The sequence below is a fragment of the Protopterus annectens genome, chromosome 7.part1, assembly GCF_019279795.1.
Source record: "Protopterus annectens isolate FY-2018-M chromosome 7.part1, PAN1.0, whole genome shotgun sequence".
NCBI lineage: Eukaryota > Metazoa > Chordata > Ceratodontiformes > Protopteridae > Protopterus > Protopterus annectens.
This window is the reverse complement of record NC_056740.1, coordinates 2,935,261-2,955,854: the sequence shown is the minus strand read 5'-3', so window position 1 is coordinate 2,955,854 and position 20,594 is coordinate 2,935,261. Positions and strand designations below refer to the sequence as shown.

The 20,594-nt window shown below is 43.2% G+C and overlaps 1 protein-coding gene across 1 annotated transcript in view; it reads left to right on the top strand.

Annotated features, from left to right (window-relative positions):
- Positions 1–20,594, top strand: part of LOC122807612 (cytochrome b-c1 complex subunit 1, mitochondrial) — a 712,697-nt gene that overhangs the window by 347,936 nt on the left and 344,167 nt on the right. The window contains exon 9 of the mRNA XM_044078521.1: positions 1,235–1,395. Coding sequence (XP_043934456.1) covers positions 1,235–1,395 — 161 coding nt within the window. The remainder of the gene's footprint in view (positions 1–1,234; positions 1,396–20,594) is intronic.

Sequence of the window (20,594 nt, the reverse complement as noted above, 5' to 3'; positions counted from 1 at the left end):
GCCTGTGTATGGAGCACAAGTTTGGAAGACATTTGCTTGTCTAGCACCTGGGAAGAAACAAGTTTGGTATGCCAAATGTACCCTTTCCAGTTGCCTTGCCTGTTGTGGCACCATTGCCATCGGGCAGTCTGCCACATTTTAAAGATTGCTTTAGTTAAAGATGACTTTCCTGGGAGTTGGCAACTTCCATTGATTACTTCAGAAATGTCTCATTTGCAGGCATGTGCATTGTGGCCACTTTACCTTCAAGCATTATTGTTTTGACAGCCGCCAACTGGTGCTTCAGGACTCTACCATGTGAAATTTGCTCCTTGTCTTTTTCTGTTGTGGTGGGTTTGTTGCTTAGGATTCAACACACTTGGACTTGTCTAATTTGGCTATTAGAATTTCAAGTATGTCAGGTAAGCTTATTTCTTACATTAATTGCTGGCATTGCAATTGGGTTCATAGGTAGGTAATCACTAGGCTAATGATCCCAGGGGGTTCTTTTTAAGCCAAGTCTTGCTTTCGAGTGAGAATCAAACCCTGTACCTGCTATCTGTAAGGTAAACACCTTGACCATTATGCCAACTGCCAAAGTGAACCCACCACTCCTTTACATACTGCTGTAATTCTGATTCAAACTGAGGTTGGTGTGGCCACAGTACAGAGTGCTAACCACTGTATGATCACAGCAAGGTGTCTGGGTCAAGCTTTCATTAAGTGTGTTCACTAGTGTTTGGATTCACCTACCATGTCTACAGAGGAATAATTGCTAGGTTGTGATGGGTGGCAGTAGTGAACCCGTTAGTAAGATGCACTAAGGAGGGCCCCTTCACAGATCAACTGATGCTTTAATGTCTGCTGCTCATGGTAAGCACACTCAGGAGAACTATTTTTTTGGTCTTTGTGCTCATGACTCCTGTTTCTTTCTGAAGTTAGTTAAAGGAAGAGTTTAACAAAACAGTGTTGCCACAGTTTGCCAAATACTGAACAGCCACCCTATCTCATGGTCATAATAAGTCATTAATTCTGTCTGCATCAGCTGAGTATTCCTCATATACTAAGTTTCTTATTTGACATTACTTTCCCAGTAAGCAGTGTATTTGTTCAGAGAAATGTCACATAGTTATTGTGCCATAGTACTGCATTGAATGTCGTATGACCCAAGTAAAATGCATGAAGATGATCTCTGGATAAATATTCTTAATGATAAAGATGGAAAACCGTTCATGGCATTTGTATGTTTTTCCAGAATGTATCCAGCAGACTGGCTCGTATTTCCCGTGAAAATAAACTCTGTGAGAGCTTCCAGACCTTCAACACCTGCTACTCAGATACAGGGCTGTTTGGCATCCATTTTGTCACAGATGCATTCAACATCGAAGACATGTTACATTTTGCACAAGGAGAGTGGTAAGTAAGACATGTCTGACCTATACACAACAGGAGCATCTTGCAAGCAGACTGTATTTTAATAGTGTATGAAAGAGATGTATAACTTTGGGAAATTAAAGTGCTATATATATAAAAGGGAAAGGAGAACTCAAGAACTCTTCAATGTCTTTTTTAAAAATCTGTAAGGTATTTTAGGCCTTAAAGTTAGTGTTCCATTAGACTAAGGAGCACCCACTTCTCACAGTGCTACTACTGCAAAGCATTGTGGTAAAAATGACATTGCAGATCAACATGATGGTGTCAGCAGGGTGCTTCAGCTGGGGCAGTAATTGTTGACAGTTTCTTACACCTTTTAAAGGAAGGTGGTGGTAGTTCACTTGTTCATCTTCTGTTTAGCAAACAAAAACTGTTTAGTCTAGCTCTTGAAGCCAGTCTAGGGAAGTGTTACAGTGGAATTTGGCAACATCAGAGTTTTGATTTTCTTCGTTAGTCACTGTTGCAGTCCTTACCTATAGGGATTTCTGCCACTGACAGTATGATGATTGCAGTGCACTTCAGAGCAGAGTATCCTTCCCCCTTGGCTGGACTGGTTACATATGTGACGTCCACCAACACCATCTTTGGTTCTTTCTTGCCATGTATGGTTTTGATACAAGAGAGTCCATTGCAGTCTGGTGTCTATCCACTTTGGGGAGATACCATGTTAGGGATTCTTTTCATTGGGGTTATTGATTGTAAGCAGACATCCAGGAAACCGACACAGAGGTGTATGGAGTGTGTTCACTCCTGTGAAATATACCAGCCATGTTTGTAAGTAGCAAATACCTCAAAGGCTTCCACATCCATTGTATTTTCTGACTAGGTCCAAAGCAAGACATGGCTAACTGTATTGTCTACAAGTAAGCTTATAAGACTTTAAATAGAAGGCAAGAAGACTTTCTAGCATACAAAGACCAGAAAGAGGCTCACTGCTCTCTTAAAATTGTTCACCATGTCTATAGACATGCAGCAGAGTGGCTTGAACTTCTTTCTCAGAAGTAAGAGAAGTGCATCCAGAGGGAGAAAGAAAAGAGAGCACCCTTGAATTAGTAAGTTCTGAGACACTTTGGTCCTGAGATGCCAGGTGTGTGGAGGCATCCCTTCAGTTTTTGCCAAAGACAGCATTAATGCCTTCAAGTCAGAATCTGGGATATATCCTCCCTAAGATTCACAAATATCTGGCAGCTGCCCATCCATACAAGACTTCTGCACCCTGTACTTTAAGTACCCTTTATTCCTACAGTGCCGATTCTTGGTGTGTTCCCCCAATGGCTTCAGCTGTCCTCCTTCACAGGATTGGGCTAAGTTCTCTGTCTAGTGCTGTTTATGTTTAGCCTGCACCATGATTCTGAACAGCCCTCTATCTGAAGCCTCCTTCCAAGAAGAGGAAGGAGGTTTCTCCTGTGAAAGTTTGACTTTGAATTTGAGCAGGATGAGGGAAACTAGACTGCAGGTCGTAGCTTTTCTCCCCTTTAGTGAGAATGCTTTGGTCTCTGATTTTCCAGCAGAGGACATGATGTTTGTAGACACTTGTCATGAGAAAGCACATAAGTGACGGTCTTGAGTCCCCCGATTCCCAGAAGAGGTACTGAGACCTTCTGTTTTTGAGTCCCATTAGCCAGTGGATGTCTTTCTAGTCCAAGAATTCCTTTTGGGTGTTTTTCAAACAGCATTCTTAAAGCCAGATTCATACACACCCTGCCTTTGCGATCCAGCAAATTTTATGGTGTAAAGAATCCCTACAAGTTTTTGTATAAGAACCTTATTACAGGTACTTGTACAGTGTGCGCAGAAACTGTCAATTGAAGTAGCCTTGCTCCAGGGTGAAATATTCTTACCAGTAACAGGGAAGATGTGAAGGCTAAACTCTTATGCCCCTGTAAAGACTTATTCTTTGGACCTCCATCTTTCAGTACATTTTAAAAAAACTTTTGAAGAAAATGAAAAAAAGTTTGTCTAATGCATTTTATCCTATTACAAGAAAGGGCAGAAATTCTCCCTCTGAGCAAGGACCTCATTACTAAAGTCATGGAAGAGGTAAACTGCCAAAAGGTAGGAAGACAACACAGAGGGGAAAGCAGCAACAGGGGATATCAAGGAGAACAGGTAGTGTGGATGCTAACATAGGCAGTGAGAGAGAGAGAGACAGACTAATGGAAGGGAGGGTTCGATTCCTGCTGGAGTAGTGTGTTTGGTCTGCTTGTGTCTGTAAGGTGTAATGTTAATAAAATTATAAGATGATAATTAAAGGAGCAGTAAATTCATATGACATTAAGCTGGATGTTGCAGTAAAATGATTTTTTTCTAAACTTTGAGTTTGTGATGAAAATAAGTTTTAACCTAATCCTGCTTGTTTATAGTAATTGTTATCCTGCTTGTTTATAGTAATTGTATTATTGTAATTTTATCAGTATATGAAATGTTTCATTTGTAAGGTATGGTTATAAGTTTGGGAAGGAAATGCAAGTACTATAAAGTGTGGAGATTGTACATATGTAGTAAATATTTCAGGAAATATGAAATTGTAATATAATGAACTTTGTTTTCAGTAATATAAAGAAAGTATTTTACAAGGTCAGATATAATGCAAGTTATTTAAAGGTTTTGCCTAAAGTTCTTTGAAAGTGTATGCCAAAAAGTGCTAGAATTTAACATTTAGGAGTGTGTTTGGGATTCTTTAAGTGCGAGACAGAGGAGTGGTTATGGCTACAAAAGTAGAGAGGAGTGAGGTGGCTGGTGAAAACAGGTAAGAGATTAATCATGTCCATTTTCATTCATTCCTCAACTGTTTGGTTCAGATCCGACCCTCTGATCCAACTCAGCTGCTTCTTCCAGATCGTAGGATTTTTGAACTCTCTAGCTCCTCCCTTTATCCATAATGCCTCACCAACCTAAGATACCTGAGATCTCATTTGCCGCCATTGCGAACAGTCATGGATTACAAGCTTTTGAGCATTAGGAGATGTTTAATTGCTAGTTTGTCATTAAAGTAAGCTTAATTCCTTTTAGTTTTATCTTGCACCCCCTTTTGTGTACCTCCCTTTTTATTACATCCTTTTATATCCACTAACTGTCTCCTCTTGTACTCCTTGAGTACCTTTCAATACTAAAGTTGGCAGTTTTTGTTTCCCCTGCTTGTACTGTTATAGTACCCCTTAACACCATTGTTGGTAGTCTTTTCCTTCCTCTTTTTTTAAAAAAAAATCCCATCTCTTGTGGATATACCTTCTTGGCTGTCATTAATTGCTGTGTTTTCATTGCTGTGTAGAAAGTTGGACAAACTTTCCAGTTTCAAAAACTGTGTTCTTGTGGGCACAAGATTCCAGACTCTGATGCACAGACAGGATGCGTGTGCTGTTTAGGCCCAAAAGAGGTAGATTGTGACATTTCTGCAGGCTTAAGTTCAGGAGCTTTGACCGGAAGAATATACTTATCCTAAGGGTCATCTTCCTTCCAAGTACTCTACTCCAGTTACTGTGGCTTAACCCCCCTAAAAAAGTAAGACAAAAAGAGCAACTGTGCTACAAAGGGCAAGGATTTGTGTGAAAGGTCTCTTGATAGTTCTTCCACCTCAACTTCAGCTCCTTCATCGAGGCCACCAGCAAAACATTTGAGATCCAAACTCTCTGGATCCAAAGCCAGTAATTGAAAGATTCCCTTGGGTCCATACTCCCACTTTGTTTTCAGAGCATATCCCTTCCAGGTTACCATCTCCATTCTTTCAACAGTCACCCAGAAGACATGCTAGGCCCTCTTCAACAGCTTCCTCTCTTTGATCCTCAAGGAAGCTTGTCTGAAATGAATGTGGATAGTTTGTGGATAGAATGTGGTTAGATAACCTAGGAAACTTTTTCTTGCCTCAGACCAATGTCAGTAAAAGTTAATAACTGTATTTTTTGTGGGAAGCAAATACCTCATAAGGATTTCCACTCCTATTGTATTCCATGCCTAGGCCCTGACCACGACGTCACTGGTTGTAGGTTTTGTGCTAGGTTTAACAAGCGCACTATTAAATGTCTGTTTGATTTTGCCCAACATTATTTTGGTAGGAAATTCAGTTACACCATGCAGTCAGAAATTCCGGCGACCACAATGCATAAAAAGCACAAGGACAGGCATCCGAGGCCCAAAACTGACGACAAGGCCTCTTCTAGGCCGGTCTCCGGTTTTCAGCGAGGCGCCTACGCAGCCCCTGACTATCGCTTCCACAGAACCACAGACCGCATCTGACTCCCACATGGAGCTGGCTGGGCCTTCGGACGCACTAGGCCTTCAGCTTACCAATCCTAAACCTACTGAGGGAATCGAAGTAGCTGAGCAATCCACAGTTAGAGGGTGTTTTCAGACCTACCCAGTTAACCATTAAACCCTCTGTTAAGTCTCAGCCCCCCTTAAAAGCAAAGAAACAGCCACAACTCTCTCCAGGACAGGCTTCCATGCCTAAGAAACAAATGCTAAAAATGGCCGAGGACCTAATCACCCTGATCAGGGGGTCCCATCCCCCTCCTGATAAAAGGCCCAGACAGGATGCAGACTACGAATCTTCTGACCAGGTGTCCATTTTCTCTGACTCTTCCTCGGACCTAGGATATTCTTTACCCCCCTTATGGGGATTCTGATGCTGAGGAATCAATTCTGTCAGCCTCTCTCCGCCTGAGGATTATTCTTTTGTGGAGACCTTACATACCATGAGGGAGCATTTCCATTGGGAAGATCAGGATTATTCAGAATCCAAGAAAAGGCTCAGAGACTTCCTTTTATTGCCTCAACACAGACCCCTTGCTATCCCGCCAGTTCTTGACATTGTGGATGATGCGTACACTGAATCCAGTTTGAACCCTGACTCCTTACCCCCAGCCCCAGTTAAACCAGATGGAGTCCCTGACTCTCAAGTTACTGTACAAAAGCCCTGTTGCTGACCCTGAAACTATTTCTCAGGGACACAAAGGGATTAAGGCTTCATCAGCAAAAAACCCAGTTCCCTCTGACAGAGATTCCAGAGCTTTAGACAGATGGGGAAAGAAGGTATATACGTCTGCAACTTTAGCAATGAGAGCCTTGAATTGCCAGTTTCACATGCTAAAATATCAGCAATTTTTGATGTCTCAGTTGAAACAAAAGATGCTTCCAGATTCCGATCCTCCTAACTTAAAAGAAATGCAGGATTTATTGCATGTTGCTGAACAAGTGGGAAAACATACTTTGCAATGTGGGTTTGACTCCTTAGAGGCCTCCTGTAGAGCAGCAGTTACAGGCTCTGTCATTAGAAGACATGCTTGGTTAAAAGAACATACATTACCAGATCATGTTACGGTAAAATTATTGGATGCACCTTTGCAGCGGGATGTGCTGTTTGGAGTTAAGGCAGAGGAGGTATTAAAGAAGATGGAGGATAAGGCAAAATCTATGCAAATGGTGAAAGATTTCTTACAGGTTCAGCCTCCTCATTTTAGCAGAAATTGGCCAACAAAGAATTGGTCCTTTCCAGTCACAGACAGACCTCAAAGGGGCAGATACAGACATCCAAGAGGTAGAGGTCAGACACAAGGTCCTTACAGGCCTCGACAGTGGGGCACACCAGGCCAGAAAGAAGAAGACAGGCCTCAGTCTTATAAAAAACAGACTCAATGACTTTCCACTACAGCTGCCAAACGGCTCTCTCTTGGCAGCCCCCTTAGGAGGAAAACTGGCACTTTTCTATCACAACTGGCATTGCATCACCAAAGACAAATGGGTTCTCAACATTGTATCTCAAGGTTACAGGTTCCATTTTCACACCCTGCCAAGGCTAAAAGGAATGCCAAATCTGCCACCAAATCAATGGGCAGAGGCTCAAAGACAAATTACAGCACTCATGGACATGAGAGCTATTCAAAAGGTACCACCATAGGAACAAGGACAATGATTTTACTCAAGACTCCTTCTGGTTCCCAGAAAGAACAAAGCCTGGAGACCCATTCTGGACCTTTCTACACTAAACACTTACCTGGATGTACCGAAATTCAAGATGTTGACACTACAGCAGCGTCTTCCCATGCTTGGCAAGAAAGCTTGGCTCGTGACATTGGACCTCAAAGAGGCATACCTGCATGTCCCTATCAGACAAAACTGCAGAAGGTACCTCAGGTTTCTAGCTGGTTCAATGCATTATCAATTTTTTGCACTGCTCTTTGGCTTATCTACTGCGCCCAGGGTCTTCACAAAGTGCCTGGCACCAGTAATTGCATTTTGCCAGCAAAACGGAATTCAAATTTATCTATACCTGGACGACTGCCTGATTCAAGCAGAGAGCAAGGACATTCTACTAAAGCATCTGGCGTACGTAAAAAAGTTAAGTTGCCTGGGGTACACAGTAAACGAAAAGAAATCAAAACTAGTGTCCTCACAACAGATAATATTCCTGGGTGCCAGCTTGAACACCACGGCCCAGATGGCTTATCTCACGCCAGACAAGCAAGGACAACTGACTCAATATTTTCAATTAATGGCAACAAAGACCCAACTCCCTGCAAGAAAAATTCTGCAGGCCTTGGGCTACATGGCATCTTGCATACTACTAATTCCATATGCCAGACTGCATATGAGGAAACTACAATGGTACCTAAAGAGCGTATGGTCTCAACACGGTCAAAGTTTGGAAACAGTTATACGACTAATTCCTTGCCTACAACAGGAGTTTTGATGGTGGGCACAAGCTTGTCACCTCAACAAGGGACAGCCTTTCACTCAACCCACAGCCAGGCAAACACTGACAACAGATGCATCGGATTATGCCTGGGGAGCACACATGTCAGGAAAATGTGTCCAGGGTGAGTGGCCCACAGAGCAAAGACATCTCCACATCAATTAAAAAGAGATCCTAGCTGTACAAAATGTTATTATAGCTTTCAAGGACCTACTGCATCCAGGGCAATTACTACTAAAGACAGACAGCACCACAGTTATGTGGTACATAAGCAAGGGGGCACACACTCCTACCCCCTCTGCAGACAAGCCATGACCTTGTGGAACACAGCTCTAAACTACCAAGTTCATCTGCAAGCACAATTCCTGCCAGGAGAGAAAAACGCACTGGCAGACGACCTAAGCAGAAACATTATGGACCCACATGAATGGGAACTGAACCCACAAATATTCAGAATAACACAAAAATAGTGGAACCCGGGCATAGATCTGTTAGCTTCCCCAAAGAACTGCCAATTACAGACATTCTGCACAAGGAGCTACCATCCATAAGCATGGAAAGTGGATGCCCTCTCATTCAGCTGGAAAAAACTACAAGTATATACGCCTTCCCTCCTTTACCTCTCCTTCCAAAGGTACTCATAAAAGCCAGGCAGGAAGAGCCAAAAATGATCCTGATTGCACCAGACTGGCCACGCCAGCACTGGTACCCAATCTTAAAGAACTTAACACAAGAACCACCCTGGATTTTGCCTCAAATCCCACAGCTGCTGACACAGCACAACAATCAGATACTTCACAGCCAGCTAAAGACCTTAAATCTAGCTGCATGGAAAATTCCTTAGCCAAACAAGCAATGCCTCTCTCCAAAGCTGTTATGGATGTCATTCTGGAGACCAGAAGGCCTAGCACCTGGAAAGCATACTCGCATAAATGGAAGAGATTTTGTGCCTGGAACCAAGCACATAGCCTTGACCCTCTTGTCCCAAACGTTCCTCAGATACTGCAATACTGAGATGCTGGACAAGGGTGTCTCTTTTTCATCCATCAAGATCCACACCTCAGCTATCTCTGCTCATTACAACATGGATCCACCAATTTTTTCTAATCCTTTGCTCAAACAATACCTTAGAGGGGCTAAAAGCATAAGACCACCCCGTAGAGCACCCACACCAATTTGGGACCTCAACTTTGTTTTGGAAAAATTAACTTTACCTCCTTTTGAGCCAGCTAACAGCAGAATTAAAATACATCTCTTGGAAAACTGCTCTGCTACTGGCAATAACATCAGCACGAAGAGTTTCAGAATTACAGGCACTAATGGCAGTGGAACCTTTCCTCATCTTCCACAAGGACAGGATGTCTTTATGAACTAACCCTACGTTTATGCCAAAGGTGGTATCAAGTGTGGCTCTAAACCAAACTATTCACTTTCCAACTTTCTCTCCAAAACCACAGAACAAAGGGGAGAGACTACTATATTCTTTGGACATTCACAGACAGTTGCGCTTCTACTTGGACAAAACCAAAGCTTTCAGAAAATCTGAACAATTATTGGTAGCATATGCTGCAGGAGCACAGGGAAAAGCCATTTCAAAGCAGACTATTTCAAAATGGATAGGACACTGTATACGTTTCTGCTATAACCCACCATGGGAAACCTGTACCTAGCAGTATCAGATCTCACTCCACCAGGGAAACAGCCACTTCAACTGCCTACCTCAGAGGAGTACCTACCAAGGATATTTTGGAAGCAGCCACATGGAGTTCTGTGCATACTTTCACCAAACATTACCATTTGCCTTTATACTCCAAATCCAGAGATGTCCTCGCCACTGCTGTCCTGCAGGGCCTTATAGCCACCCCTAATGCTTTGTAGAACCAGCCTCCCTGCCTCAGCTTTGGGACTCCACCCAAGTGTGATGACTGCAGCAGTGTAACACGATGAACATAGTACAGTTTTGTACCTACCATAAATGTAGATGTTCGAGTGTAAACACTGCTGCAGTCCAGGTTACCCTCCCTCCTTCCCCTCTTACTTCCTGGTACTTACCTAGGGCATCTACCCTTTGTTACCTATGGGGAGTATTTGCTGGTAACTAAAAATGGTTGTTTGCTTTGCTTTTGTATTTTTTACTAGCGATATAAATTGCCTACCTATTTGGGGGCACCTGACATCTGGGGCAAGAAAACCTGAAGAAAATGGCGTCTGCTTAATCTTTTATACCCCTGTCGCACTGACGTCAGGGAGGAGGCGACAGCAACCGACGCCGGACCAAGACTTTGAAACTCTGGCCGACTGCGGGACCGCCTGACAGCAGGGATAACCCAAGTGTGATAACTGCAGCAGTGTTTACACTCTAACATCTACATTTATGGTAGATACAAAACTGTACTTTTCCACTCCTGGTCGGAATATTTATATTCTGATACAGGGAGTTTGTATTTACAAAATCCAGGAATTTTTGTGCCTGCACATTTGGGGTCATATGATTTCCAGTTAATTATGGGGTACTTAGTCACTCACGAATATGGTATTGTGCTGGACAGTGTTTCCAGTAAGCTTAAGTACATGTTATGGGTTTCCTGGGTCAGAGAGGAAGATGTATAGCTTGCAAGGAAGTGGTATGGGATTTTGCCTATGATGATTTGAATATGGAAAAGCTCAAGTGCTTCGTCCTGTTTGACCAGCTTTGTGGTATATTTATTTTTGATGTAAATAGACACCTCCACTAGGTGGTCTAAGTGTGTCGAAGGCATTGTAGCTTTGCACTGCTGGTGTGCTCAACATGGCTTTTAAACCATGTCTCAGTGACCACACCAATGTCAGCATTCTCTAGTGTGAAGAGAGCTCGTTGGGAGTGACGTTTCTTGTTTAGACTACTAGCATTGAACAGCAACACCTTTAAATTTTCTTGGTTTTGATTTTTCAGTTTGGCATTGCCTAAAAAAAGAACTATGAGGAAGGAAAATGTTTTGGCTAATATTCGAAAGGCTAGAGGAGAGAGATGCAGAACATTCTTGGCAAAGCAGCATGGTCTGTTATCCATCTCCTTCCATGCTAGCAAATATTGCACCCCCATAAAATGACACCAGAAACTAAGCCATTTAATAGTCATCTTCTGTTCATATTGTGGCATCATCTTTGAAGAAGGTAAAATGCTGCTCAGTACTAGGCGCATCTCAGCAATGGGACACATTCCAAGATCTCCATGATGTCTGTCTTTGTATTGTGTAGGGAGGTACATCTCTGGTCACTTACACCCCCCACATGGCTTATGACTGTCTCATACTGGTACTTGTGGTCTAATGTACTGAGTGCGTGCGTAGGGACTTGGTCTTTACTCAGCTTGGTGAGAGGGACATCATTGTCTCTCACAATGGAGTCTCCATTGACCAGAATGTTGGATTGTGTGGTGACTTACTTTATGGGCCTAGAAGTAGAAGCTGCATGAGATGTGACACTGTGTGTTGATGTGGGTGTTTGAAAGAGTGCATTTGGGACTGCTGAGGGCATTTGTTATGTGCATTTCATCTAGGAGTTCTGCATATGTGGGTCTGTGTGCGTGTGCTCTGAACTATGTGTAATGGGTGCGGTGTATGTACTACTGACAACCTGGCTGACATTAGGAGTGCTTTTATATGAGAACTTTGCCTCCCATGGCATTATGTAAATACGTCCATGTCATACCTGATCAGTTTGTTTAAGAATTAGCTAGCTGTCAGTAAACATGTGGCAATTTCTACATAGTCTCAGGATGCCTGTATCCTCCAAGCTGGTAATGGGAAAATTCATATCCATGGGAACAGGCCTTTTTTTATTGATTAGACTATTGCAGTCGGAATATAAAGTAATGTCAGGAGAATCTGGTGTGCAACTCTGAAGGCAGTGCTTGTCACTGCAAACTGTTGCCCTTTATGCAACTAGGTATTGATGAAATTTCAAGGGTGCTTTTACAGTAAAAATGTTTAGTCAGGGTGTCTGTGCCTGTACAGGGCACTGCCAAATACTTGAGAAAAAACTAATAAGTAGACCCTGATGATTTATGAAGTATTTTGGGCAGATATTCTGAAGTTAGGTTAGACATCAGCTAATGAAGCAGTGCTTACTGAAAAGAAAGAATTAACTGTCGAGTGATGAGAAGAGGGATTCACCTGATTGGCTACTGCTTGGCTACTACCAGTGCTGTTCTCAGTACAGCTTCACACTGCTGGGATGAAATGCTCTATTGCTTCTTCTCTCACAAGTAGCAAAATAGTAGCACCAAACCCAAGATAAGAAGCAGGCCACAGGCTCTTGGTTTATCATCAGTCTTGTGCCAGATGATGCAGGGGTTCTGTAGGCTTGTTGCATCCTTTTCCCAGTAGATGCCTTGAATACCAACCAGACCAATCAGGAAGGTCCAACACAGCCACTGACTGACCAATCAGAGTCTGGAATCAGTGGTTTCTGCTTCTGTCAGCAAGAGCCAAATATAAGCACAAGTTCCAAGCTGGCACCTGTGAAGTAATGATCAGGCTTTCTGGTGATAAGCAGTCTCCAGGAAGTAATGCCCCTATTCTATTCTCTCACCAGGAGCAAAACAGAGGCACTAATCCCAAGATGACTACTGAGAGGCAGAATCTAGGCTCCCTGATAATTGGTGGTCTTGGACTAGAAGTTGTAGACTTTAAAGGTAAGATGAAAAAATGGGTTAATATCTTAAGAGTTGCTGAGTACACTAAGCAGTTAGATATAAAAGAAGGTGGGGGGTAACTCAAGCTTTAGCAGTCTAAGTGGAGAGCCACTAATTTTAAAAGAGCAAGATAGATTGGAAGGGGGTGGGCACTTTGTGTTCTGGCTCTCTGGAGTACAGTGGGATTCAGTAAATATAAATAACTGTAGGGGAGTGATTTCACAAAGTGATAATGTTATGCCTTGCTGATGATAGCCAGCAAAAGAGAGGGGGAAGGCAGCTAGCAAGAAAGTTGAAATTAAAAAACAGCAGCACCAGTATGGAGGAAATTTTAATTTCTGCTTGACTCACAAGACAACTGTGATTTCTTTCATAGTTTAAATGTGCAATTGAAAACAGAATACAACTGAAACATAGTATAAAGAACATACACAGCAGTAGACAAAGTAGAAGGCAATGAAACAATACAAAATATGACAAAGCAAAAGTAAACTAACCTTTCTCCCACACCAATCATGGCAGTGCCTGAGTGAGTGTTTTCCAGTAAAGCCAAGCTTTGTTAATCAACCAATGTAGTCAAAAGACTACTGCAGCAGTGAGAATGATGAACATAGTACAGTTGTGTAAGTTGTAGCTACCATAACAGTTAATGTTTGAATTCCTCAGTGCTGCAATAAGCACACACTCCCCCACCCCCTTTTTTCTGTATATAGTTAATTGTTGGAATATGAAGTTGGCTGTGTTCTATCTTTTTAGAGGTTTTGGATAACTGCTGATTTCTCTCGGTGTGGGCAAGAAAGTCTCTATTTCTTCACTCTGACTACTAATTTCCCTCCTCTGGGCTTGCCCAATTAACAGTCATAGTGAAGGTGTTGGAGGGAGCTAGAGCTTTGTGAAGATGGCTGGTTGCTGTTTTCTGGGCAGGAAACAACCCATATAACCAAAGTACTATTGCAACAGCTAGGAATTTAAACATCTGTTATGGTAAGTGCAATTTGCACAACTGCCCTTTCTTATCAAGGGTCACAAACCGTAGGGCCTGTAACACAGATGCCTTCTTCCCATGGACAGGAGTATCTCTGTATGTCTTTCTTCCCATTTCTGTCACACCAGAGTGCTACTGAAGATCAGGGATATCAGGATAAGGATGACCCTAATACCACCCTTCTGGTCAAGGCAGTACTGGTTCCCAGTTACTACTCAGTGTGGCAGCTGCCATTGGAAGTGAATTCCCTAACACAGAGCAGATGGATTGACATACCCACTAACTTGACAACACTTAAGGTAGCAGGGTGGAAGATAAAGATTCCCATCTCCTCCATCTAGCTGTTTAACAAGGACATATTACAAATTTTCAGAGGCTAGGAAGACCCAGCACCAGAAAATTCCGCATCTCAGACTAGAAAAGATTCTCTTCTCTTGTGTCAGTCCAAGGAGCAGCAACCTGTACAAGCAAATATTTCCATTGTTTTACCTTACCTGGTGGAACTGTTCTACAAGAGATGCTATTAAAATCCATGCCATAGATCCATGTACCTGCCTGCCTCTGCAACCTTCTCTAGTTTCCCTCTCAATGGTGAAACTATTTCTCAAGGATATCTTTCACTAAAGAACTCTTAGGAGGGCCCCCTGCTTCATTATGGACCTAAATTTTGTGTTGGAAAAACTTGCCTTAACTCCCTTTCAACCTGCAGTCTCTTCAGATATCAAATTTACCACCTGGTAAATTGCCCTTTTAATGGATCTTACTTCATTCAGTAGGATTTCTACACTTCAGGCACTTGTGTAGGGAACCATCTGTCGGGTTCCATAAGGATAGTGTCTCCCTGAGAATTAACTCCTCTCATTTCTAAAGTAGCCACAGAATTTTCTGTAAACCAGGCAGTACATTTACCTGTGTTTTCTTTGACCTACAGAACAAAGGAGAAAGAGCCCTTCACGTCCTAGATGTATGTAGGCAGCTCATTTTTTTTCTGCACAAAACAGAAAACTTCAGGAAGGCTGACTAGCTGTTTTGTAGCCTTTGCAATTAACAAACAAGGGAAAGCTGTTGGCAAATACAACTATTTCTAAATGGATTTCTATTTCTTTTGCAGTTTGTTGCAAGTATCATGGTAAAAAGTTTCCTGAGCACATCAAGACACATTGCACCAGATCCACTGCAGCTACCTCTGCCTTTATCGGGGAGTGCCATGCCACTGCCTGTATCAGGGGAGTGTTTACCCAGTCCCTTCTGGAGTCAACTGGTACTCTACACACTTTCTCCAAACATTACAGTTTCTGTTCTGCTTTTTAGGGCTAAAGTTAGCTTTGTCTCAGCAGTTTCTAGAACTTCTCTCCCAGCCATAAAGTACTCTTTGCCACCCTGCCTCCTTAAATAGCTTTGGGAATCCCTGAAGTGTTAGTACTTCAGCAGTGAAGTGCAATGAAGCGTATAGAGTTATGTATCCTTACCATAAATGTAGATGTTCGACCGTCTTCACTGTTGCAGTAACCATTCCTTGCTGTGGCTTGAGGTGGGTATCCCCTTTCTTCCCTGTTAGGTTCACTTCCCTGCACCCAGCTGATTTTCTTATAGGTTTCTGTGATGTCTCCTACTGTGAGCATGGAGAGAGGGGTCTGTAGCTTGGAGGTGATGAGAAACACCTGAAGAAATTGCAGCAGTCAATGTCACTTTATCCACTGGTGTCTTGACATGGGGGGGGGGGGGATCATCCACCAGGCCTGGAGTGGAGGAGGATAAGTCTGTGGTATTTGGACTGGCCAAAGGCTTTCAGGGCAGGAAATCACAAGTGTTATTACTGCAACAGTGGAAGCACTATTAAATATACATTTACATAAGTATACACAACTGTACTTTTTTATTTGATAATAGTATGCAGGTTCTTGAGGAAAACAAACCCTCTTTGGAGTACTTCTAATGTGCAAGAAAATGATTATGAAAAAATGTAAATCTCGGGAACCCCCAAAGACAGAGGAAGTGCAAGCTTTAATGTTTTGGATAGCCCGTAAAGAAAGAGAGATCTATACTGAAGAGGGTGGAAGATGACATATAATAAAGGGGACAAAGGGAAGAGATTGAAACTAGAGAATAGGGAGAAAAAAAATCTTGGGTTAAGAGAAAAGAAGACATAGAAAAAATGTGGCACGTGGTCATATATAGCACATACATAACTGTGGGAAGGGAGTATTAAAGGAAGAGTGTAAAAGATGGGGAGAGGGATCAACTGTAATTGACTGGGTAGGGAATCTGCCTGAGGTATATAACTAGTTTATGTATCTACTCTGCTTCATGTGTAATTATAAGAGGCATGTTATTCTGTTGTACAGCTCCTTCAATAGTTAATAATTGAAGTTTATATAGTAATTCACATATGAAAGAGCTATTAAAATACCAGTACAGTAGAGAGTCGATTATTCAAACTAATTGGAGCTAAGATAGTTCAGATAATCAAACATATATAATTGAACTGGATAAAATACTTCTAAAATCTTGTTTTTTCTGCATGCAGGGAATACACGTTTCAACCATTAAGCAATTCCAGTAGACAAAGAATATTTTTCATACACAAACAGGCTACAAGCTCAAAAAAAACGTACAAGCGAATATGTATAACATTTATATATTTAGACTTTGATTTTTCCTACCCAAAAACTTTGGAAGGCTGTGGTTAGATAATTGACATTTCAGAGAATCATCATTCAGATAATCGACTCTGTACTGTGTTGGTTTGCTGCAATATGTCAGTGCATTAGTAAAGTAGGGATGTAATTAAGATAACAAGCAATACAGAAGCATGAGAATAAGAGTTTAGCGGCAGAAGAAACTGGGCAAAATGGAAAGATGTGTTAATAGCAAGTATTGTGTATAATTTAAACAAAATGCTAGAATATAGGATTGCAAATGAGTATCTGATACATTACTGTTATGCTTGAATATTGAATGTGAATTTTTTTTTTTGGATGTGTGCTAATTGTGAAAGTTCTTATTTTCTGAAAAATATTTAATTGGGAGCAGAAATATTCATTGCAAATGGGGTTATCAAGGAAATCAAGCATCTGATGTTAATCTTCTTCCCATTCATCAGTGATTGGTTCGGTTCCGAGCCCTCTGAACCGAGTCTGCCACCAAGCTCGCGTACACCAAAACCTCTCGAGCTAAGCTGCTATCTACAATGCCCTTCTCCTAGTTATCTCAGATCTCGTTTGCCACACAGCCATATAGGAGCGTTTCACCGAGCTCTCCAGCTAAGTGTCATATTTTATAAATATTTGTGTATTTGAATTTTTTTCCCAAGTTCACTCGTTTTCTACCCTCTATTTATCTAGCTGTACCAGTTGGGTATTTCCTGTACCATCGTTGGTACGCCCTCTCCTACCCTTATTGTATCGTTTGATACTATCGTTGGTATCTTCTTCTTCTCTATTCTCACTTCCTTTAGTCAGTAGTTTTTGTTTTTTCATGTGTATGGATATGTCTGAAAAAAAGGTACTTTAGGGTTCAAACATTGCACTTTCTGCAGTGGCAAGCTTCCTAACAGTGACTCGCATGATGATTGTGTGCATTGTCTGGGGATTTCTCACCTCTCTGTGAAGCCTCCTTGCCAGATTTGCCTACGTTTTAGTCAGCGGACGCTGAACGAGAGAAAAATAAACTGATTTTGAAAGGCCTGTTAGTCTCACCTTTCTCAGAGGCTCTTTCTGTGTCTGAGGTCTCAGCCCCTCCAGTGAAGGTCAAAAAGTCCCCATTCAAATCCCTGTTCACCGGCTGGTGATAAGGGCAAGTCCCATAAAACACAAGGCCCACAAATCTTCAATGGAGCACAGAATTTTTTCATCAGCTCCAGTTATGACTATTGCTTCTGTTCCAAGCTCTGCTCAAGTTGCTTCTTTATCCAGTGTCATAGATGTTACAGAAACTTCAGTGGCGCCACCTTCAGCACCGACCTCTATGGCACCAGTCCTATCCACAGTGACAACTACGGCTCCAACCTTACTTTCTTCAATAGTTTCGGCACTGACTTCACCTTTTACCGTACCAAAGGCAGTTCCGACAATCCCTTTGGAACCACTAATAACCTAGACTCTGAGTGCCTCCTCTGCACTGAGTCCCTTCTCGACGTCGCTGATTCCTCTATTACCCGTCTCCAAGTTGGAGACTATGGTGCCGATAACTCAAACACCACGGACCCAGTACTCCCCTTCATTGAACCAGTTCTTAGGCCAGACATATAGCCCCTTTCTGGACTGACCTGACTCCTTTTCAGGAGTGTCCACAAGGTCCACCAGGAGTCTTTCTGAATTCAATGTGGTGCACCTGCTGGACCAGCTGTTGACAGCCAGAGGAATAACAAACGTTCCTAAGACTCATCCCACTTTTTGGGGTTTGGATCTATTGCTCCTAGGACTCCCACTTATACTTCTCATTCGGATCTGTCGGTTCTGAAGCCCATTGCTCCGACGTCCTTGGTGGAAACCCATTCCTCAATGCTGACAGTGGGGAATGAAGCCACTGAGGCTTCGAGGCCACCCCTTTGGGTTTTGGTTCCATCTGAATCGTCCCGTCCTCCGTCTCATGGTCGGGGGCGGAACCCTCTGTTCTGAGCACGGTTCCAAGTTTATCTGTTCCGTCCTCTGATCCGGGGACAACGCCTGCCTCTATCTTGCTTGAGGCTCCATCCCTGGGAGCGGGTTTGACAGAGTGGGGTGTGACCCCAGTTTCGAGATTGTCCTACTGTTCCGGGCTCCCATTCCTCTTCAGGCAGGCCTGCTTTCCGGTTGATGGAAAGGGTGCTTGCTTCTGGAAGTGCTCCTCCTACGTCGGAACTTTTCCCTGCATCCGCTGAGCTACAGCTCCCACGGGCCACCTCCCCAGGACACTAAGAGCAGAAGCCGCAGGAAACCCCAGTTCAGGGTACTCTTCCTTCCGAGTCTTCCTCAGACATCCCCACTGAAGAACCTCCTCAGAAGGCCTATAAGAGGAAACACCTTGACTCTCCTGAGGAGTCTCTCAGAGGATACAGATTGTGATGATGGGGAGGGGTCCCCACGGTCACCCCCTGATGATGTCTCCTTTGGAGACATCCTGGAAATATTGAAACAGAGGGGGTGCCCTCACCCTTCCTCGGAGGAGTCAGTCTTCCTGCAGGCTTTCCGCTCTCTGCCTTCTGCTTCTTGGGTGACCCCACCTGCCGACGAGGTAGTCCAGCTCGTTGTGCAGCATGCGTGGAAGAACCCCAATTCCTCGGAGACCAGTTAAGAATCTTTACCCACCAGAGGAACACCCCCCCACTGGTCTAGAGGCTTGCCAGTCGACTCTATGGTGGTGGCGGTGGCCACTAAAATGGATCTTTCGAAAGAAAGTCCTAATGTTCACATGTCCAGCAGAGAGTCCCGGGCTGTGGACAGACTAGGGAAGCGAGTTTTTGCTTCAGCAAACCTTTGCAGTCAGGTCCCTGAGCTACTTGGCACATTTCACAAGACTCCAAAGAGATCTAATTTACGAACTTTCTGGAACCCTCGCAGGTCAAGTTTCTGACTGGGCACGAGACAAGGTTGCCTCTCAACTTGCCACCCTTGAGTCTATCTCCAGCTCTTCTATGAGGTTGCTCTCCCACGCAACCGAAGGAGCAGCTAGAGCTGCGGGTGCAGGCCTAGTCATGAGGAGTCGTGCCTGGGTGTGCATCTGTGACCTCGCGGACTACAAGTCCTCCTTTTTGAATGCCCCTATTGAACCATCTTCCTTGTTTGGTTCTAAAGTAAAGGACACATTGGCCAGGTGAAGCAAGACAGAAAGACCTTGTCTGCCTTTAACCTATGTTTTTCCAAACCCCAACTTTCTTCAAGACTCCTTGGATACTTTTTCCGGATGGTCTTAACACTCCTGAAGCATTTCCCGATTGCTTTCCTCTGGAAGCAGTCAGTGCTCATTTTTCTCTGCACAAAACTGCCTGGCACTCTATTACAAAAGATCGGTGGGTGCAGAGAATAATCTCCAGAGGCTATTACATCCCTCTAATGTCACGTCCAAAACCTACAAAGCACCTTCTCGATGTTCCACCCAGTCAAAGGGAAGAAGCGGCTTCAGAGATAAAGCTGTGTCAAAAAAAGTCATCCAACCAGTCCCCCCAGTTTTTACTCTCTATTCTTTTTGGTGCCAAAAAAGACTGGGGACTGGAGACCCTTTCTGGATCTCAGCCATCTGAACAAGTCAGTGGTTCAAACTAAATTCCGCATGGTCACTATTCAATCCATTCTCCCTTTTTTACGGGAGGATGTTTGGATGTGCTCAGTAGACCTCCAGGATGCATATTACCACATCAAAATAGACAAACACTCCAGGAGTCTCCTTTGCTTCCAGCTAGGAGCCAATCATTACCAGTTTAGAACCCTGTCATTTGGTCTCTCGACAGCCCCCCCGAGTGTTCATGAAATGCCTAGCAGTGGTGACAGCTCATCTGAGACTTCAAGGATTCCAGGTGTTTCCATATTTAGACGATTTGCTCCTTTCCACACCCACCAAGCGTCTCCTGACAATGGCCCTCCGTTACACACGCTCACTAGCTGAGTCTCTAGTTATCACAATCCATTGGGAGAAATCCAATCTACAACCTACCCAACAACTGGAATTTATAGGGGTAGTTTTCAATACTCGAACATGCGTGGTATCTCTACCAGCTCACAAACTTCAGAAGTTAAGATTGCAAGTACGAGTTATACTCTGTCAAAGAAAAGTGTCAGCAAGAGAAGTTCTCCAGGCTCTGGGGTCCATGGCTGTGGCCATTCCGATTGTCCCTCTGGCAAGATTACACAGGAGTC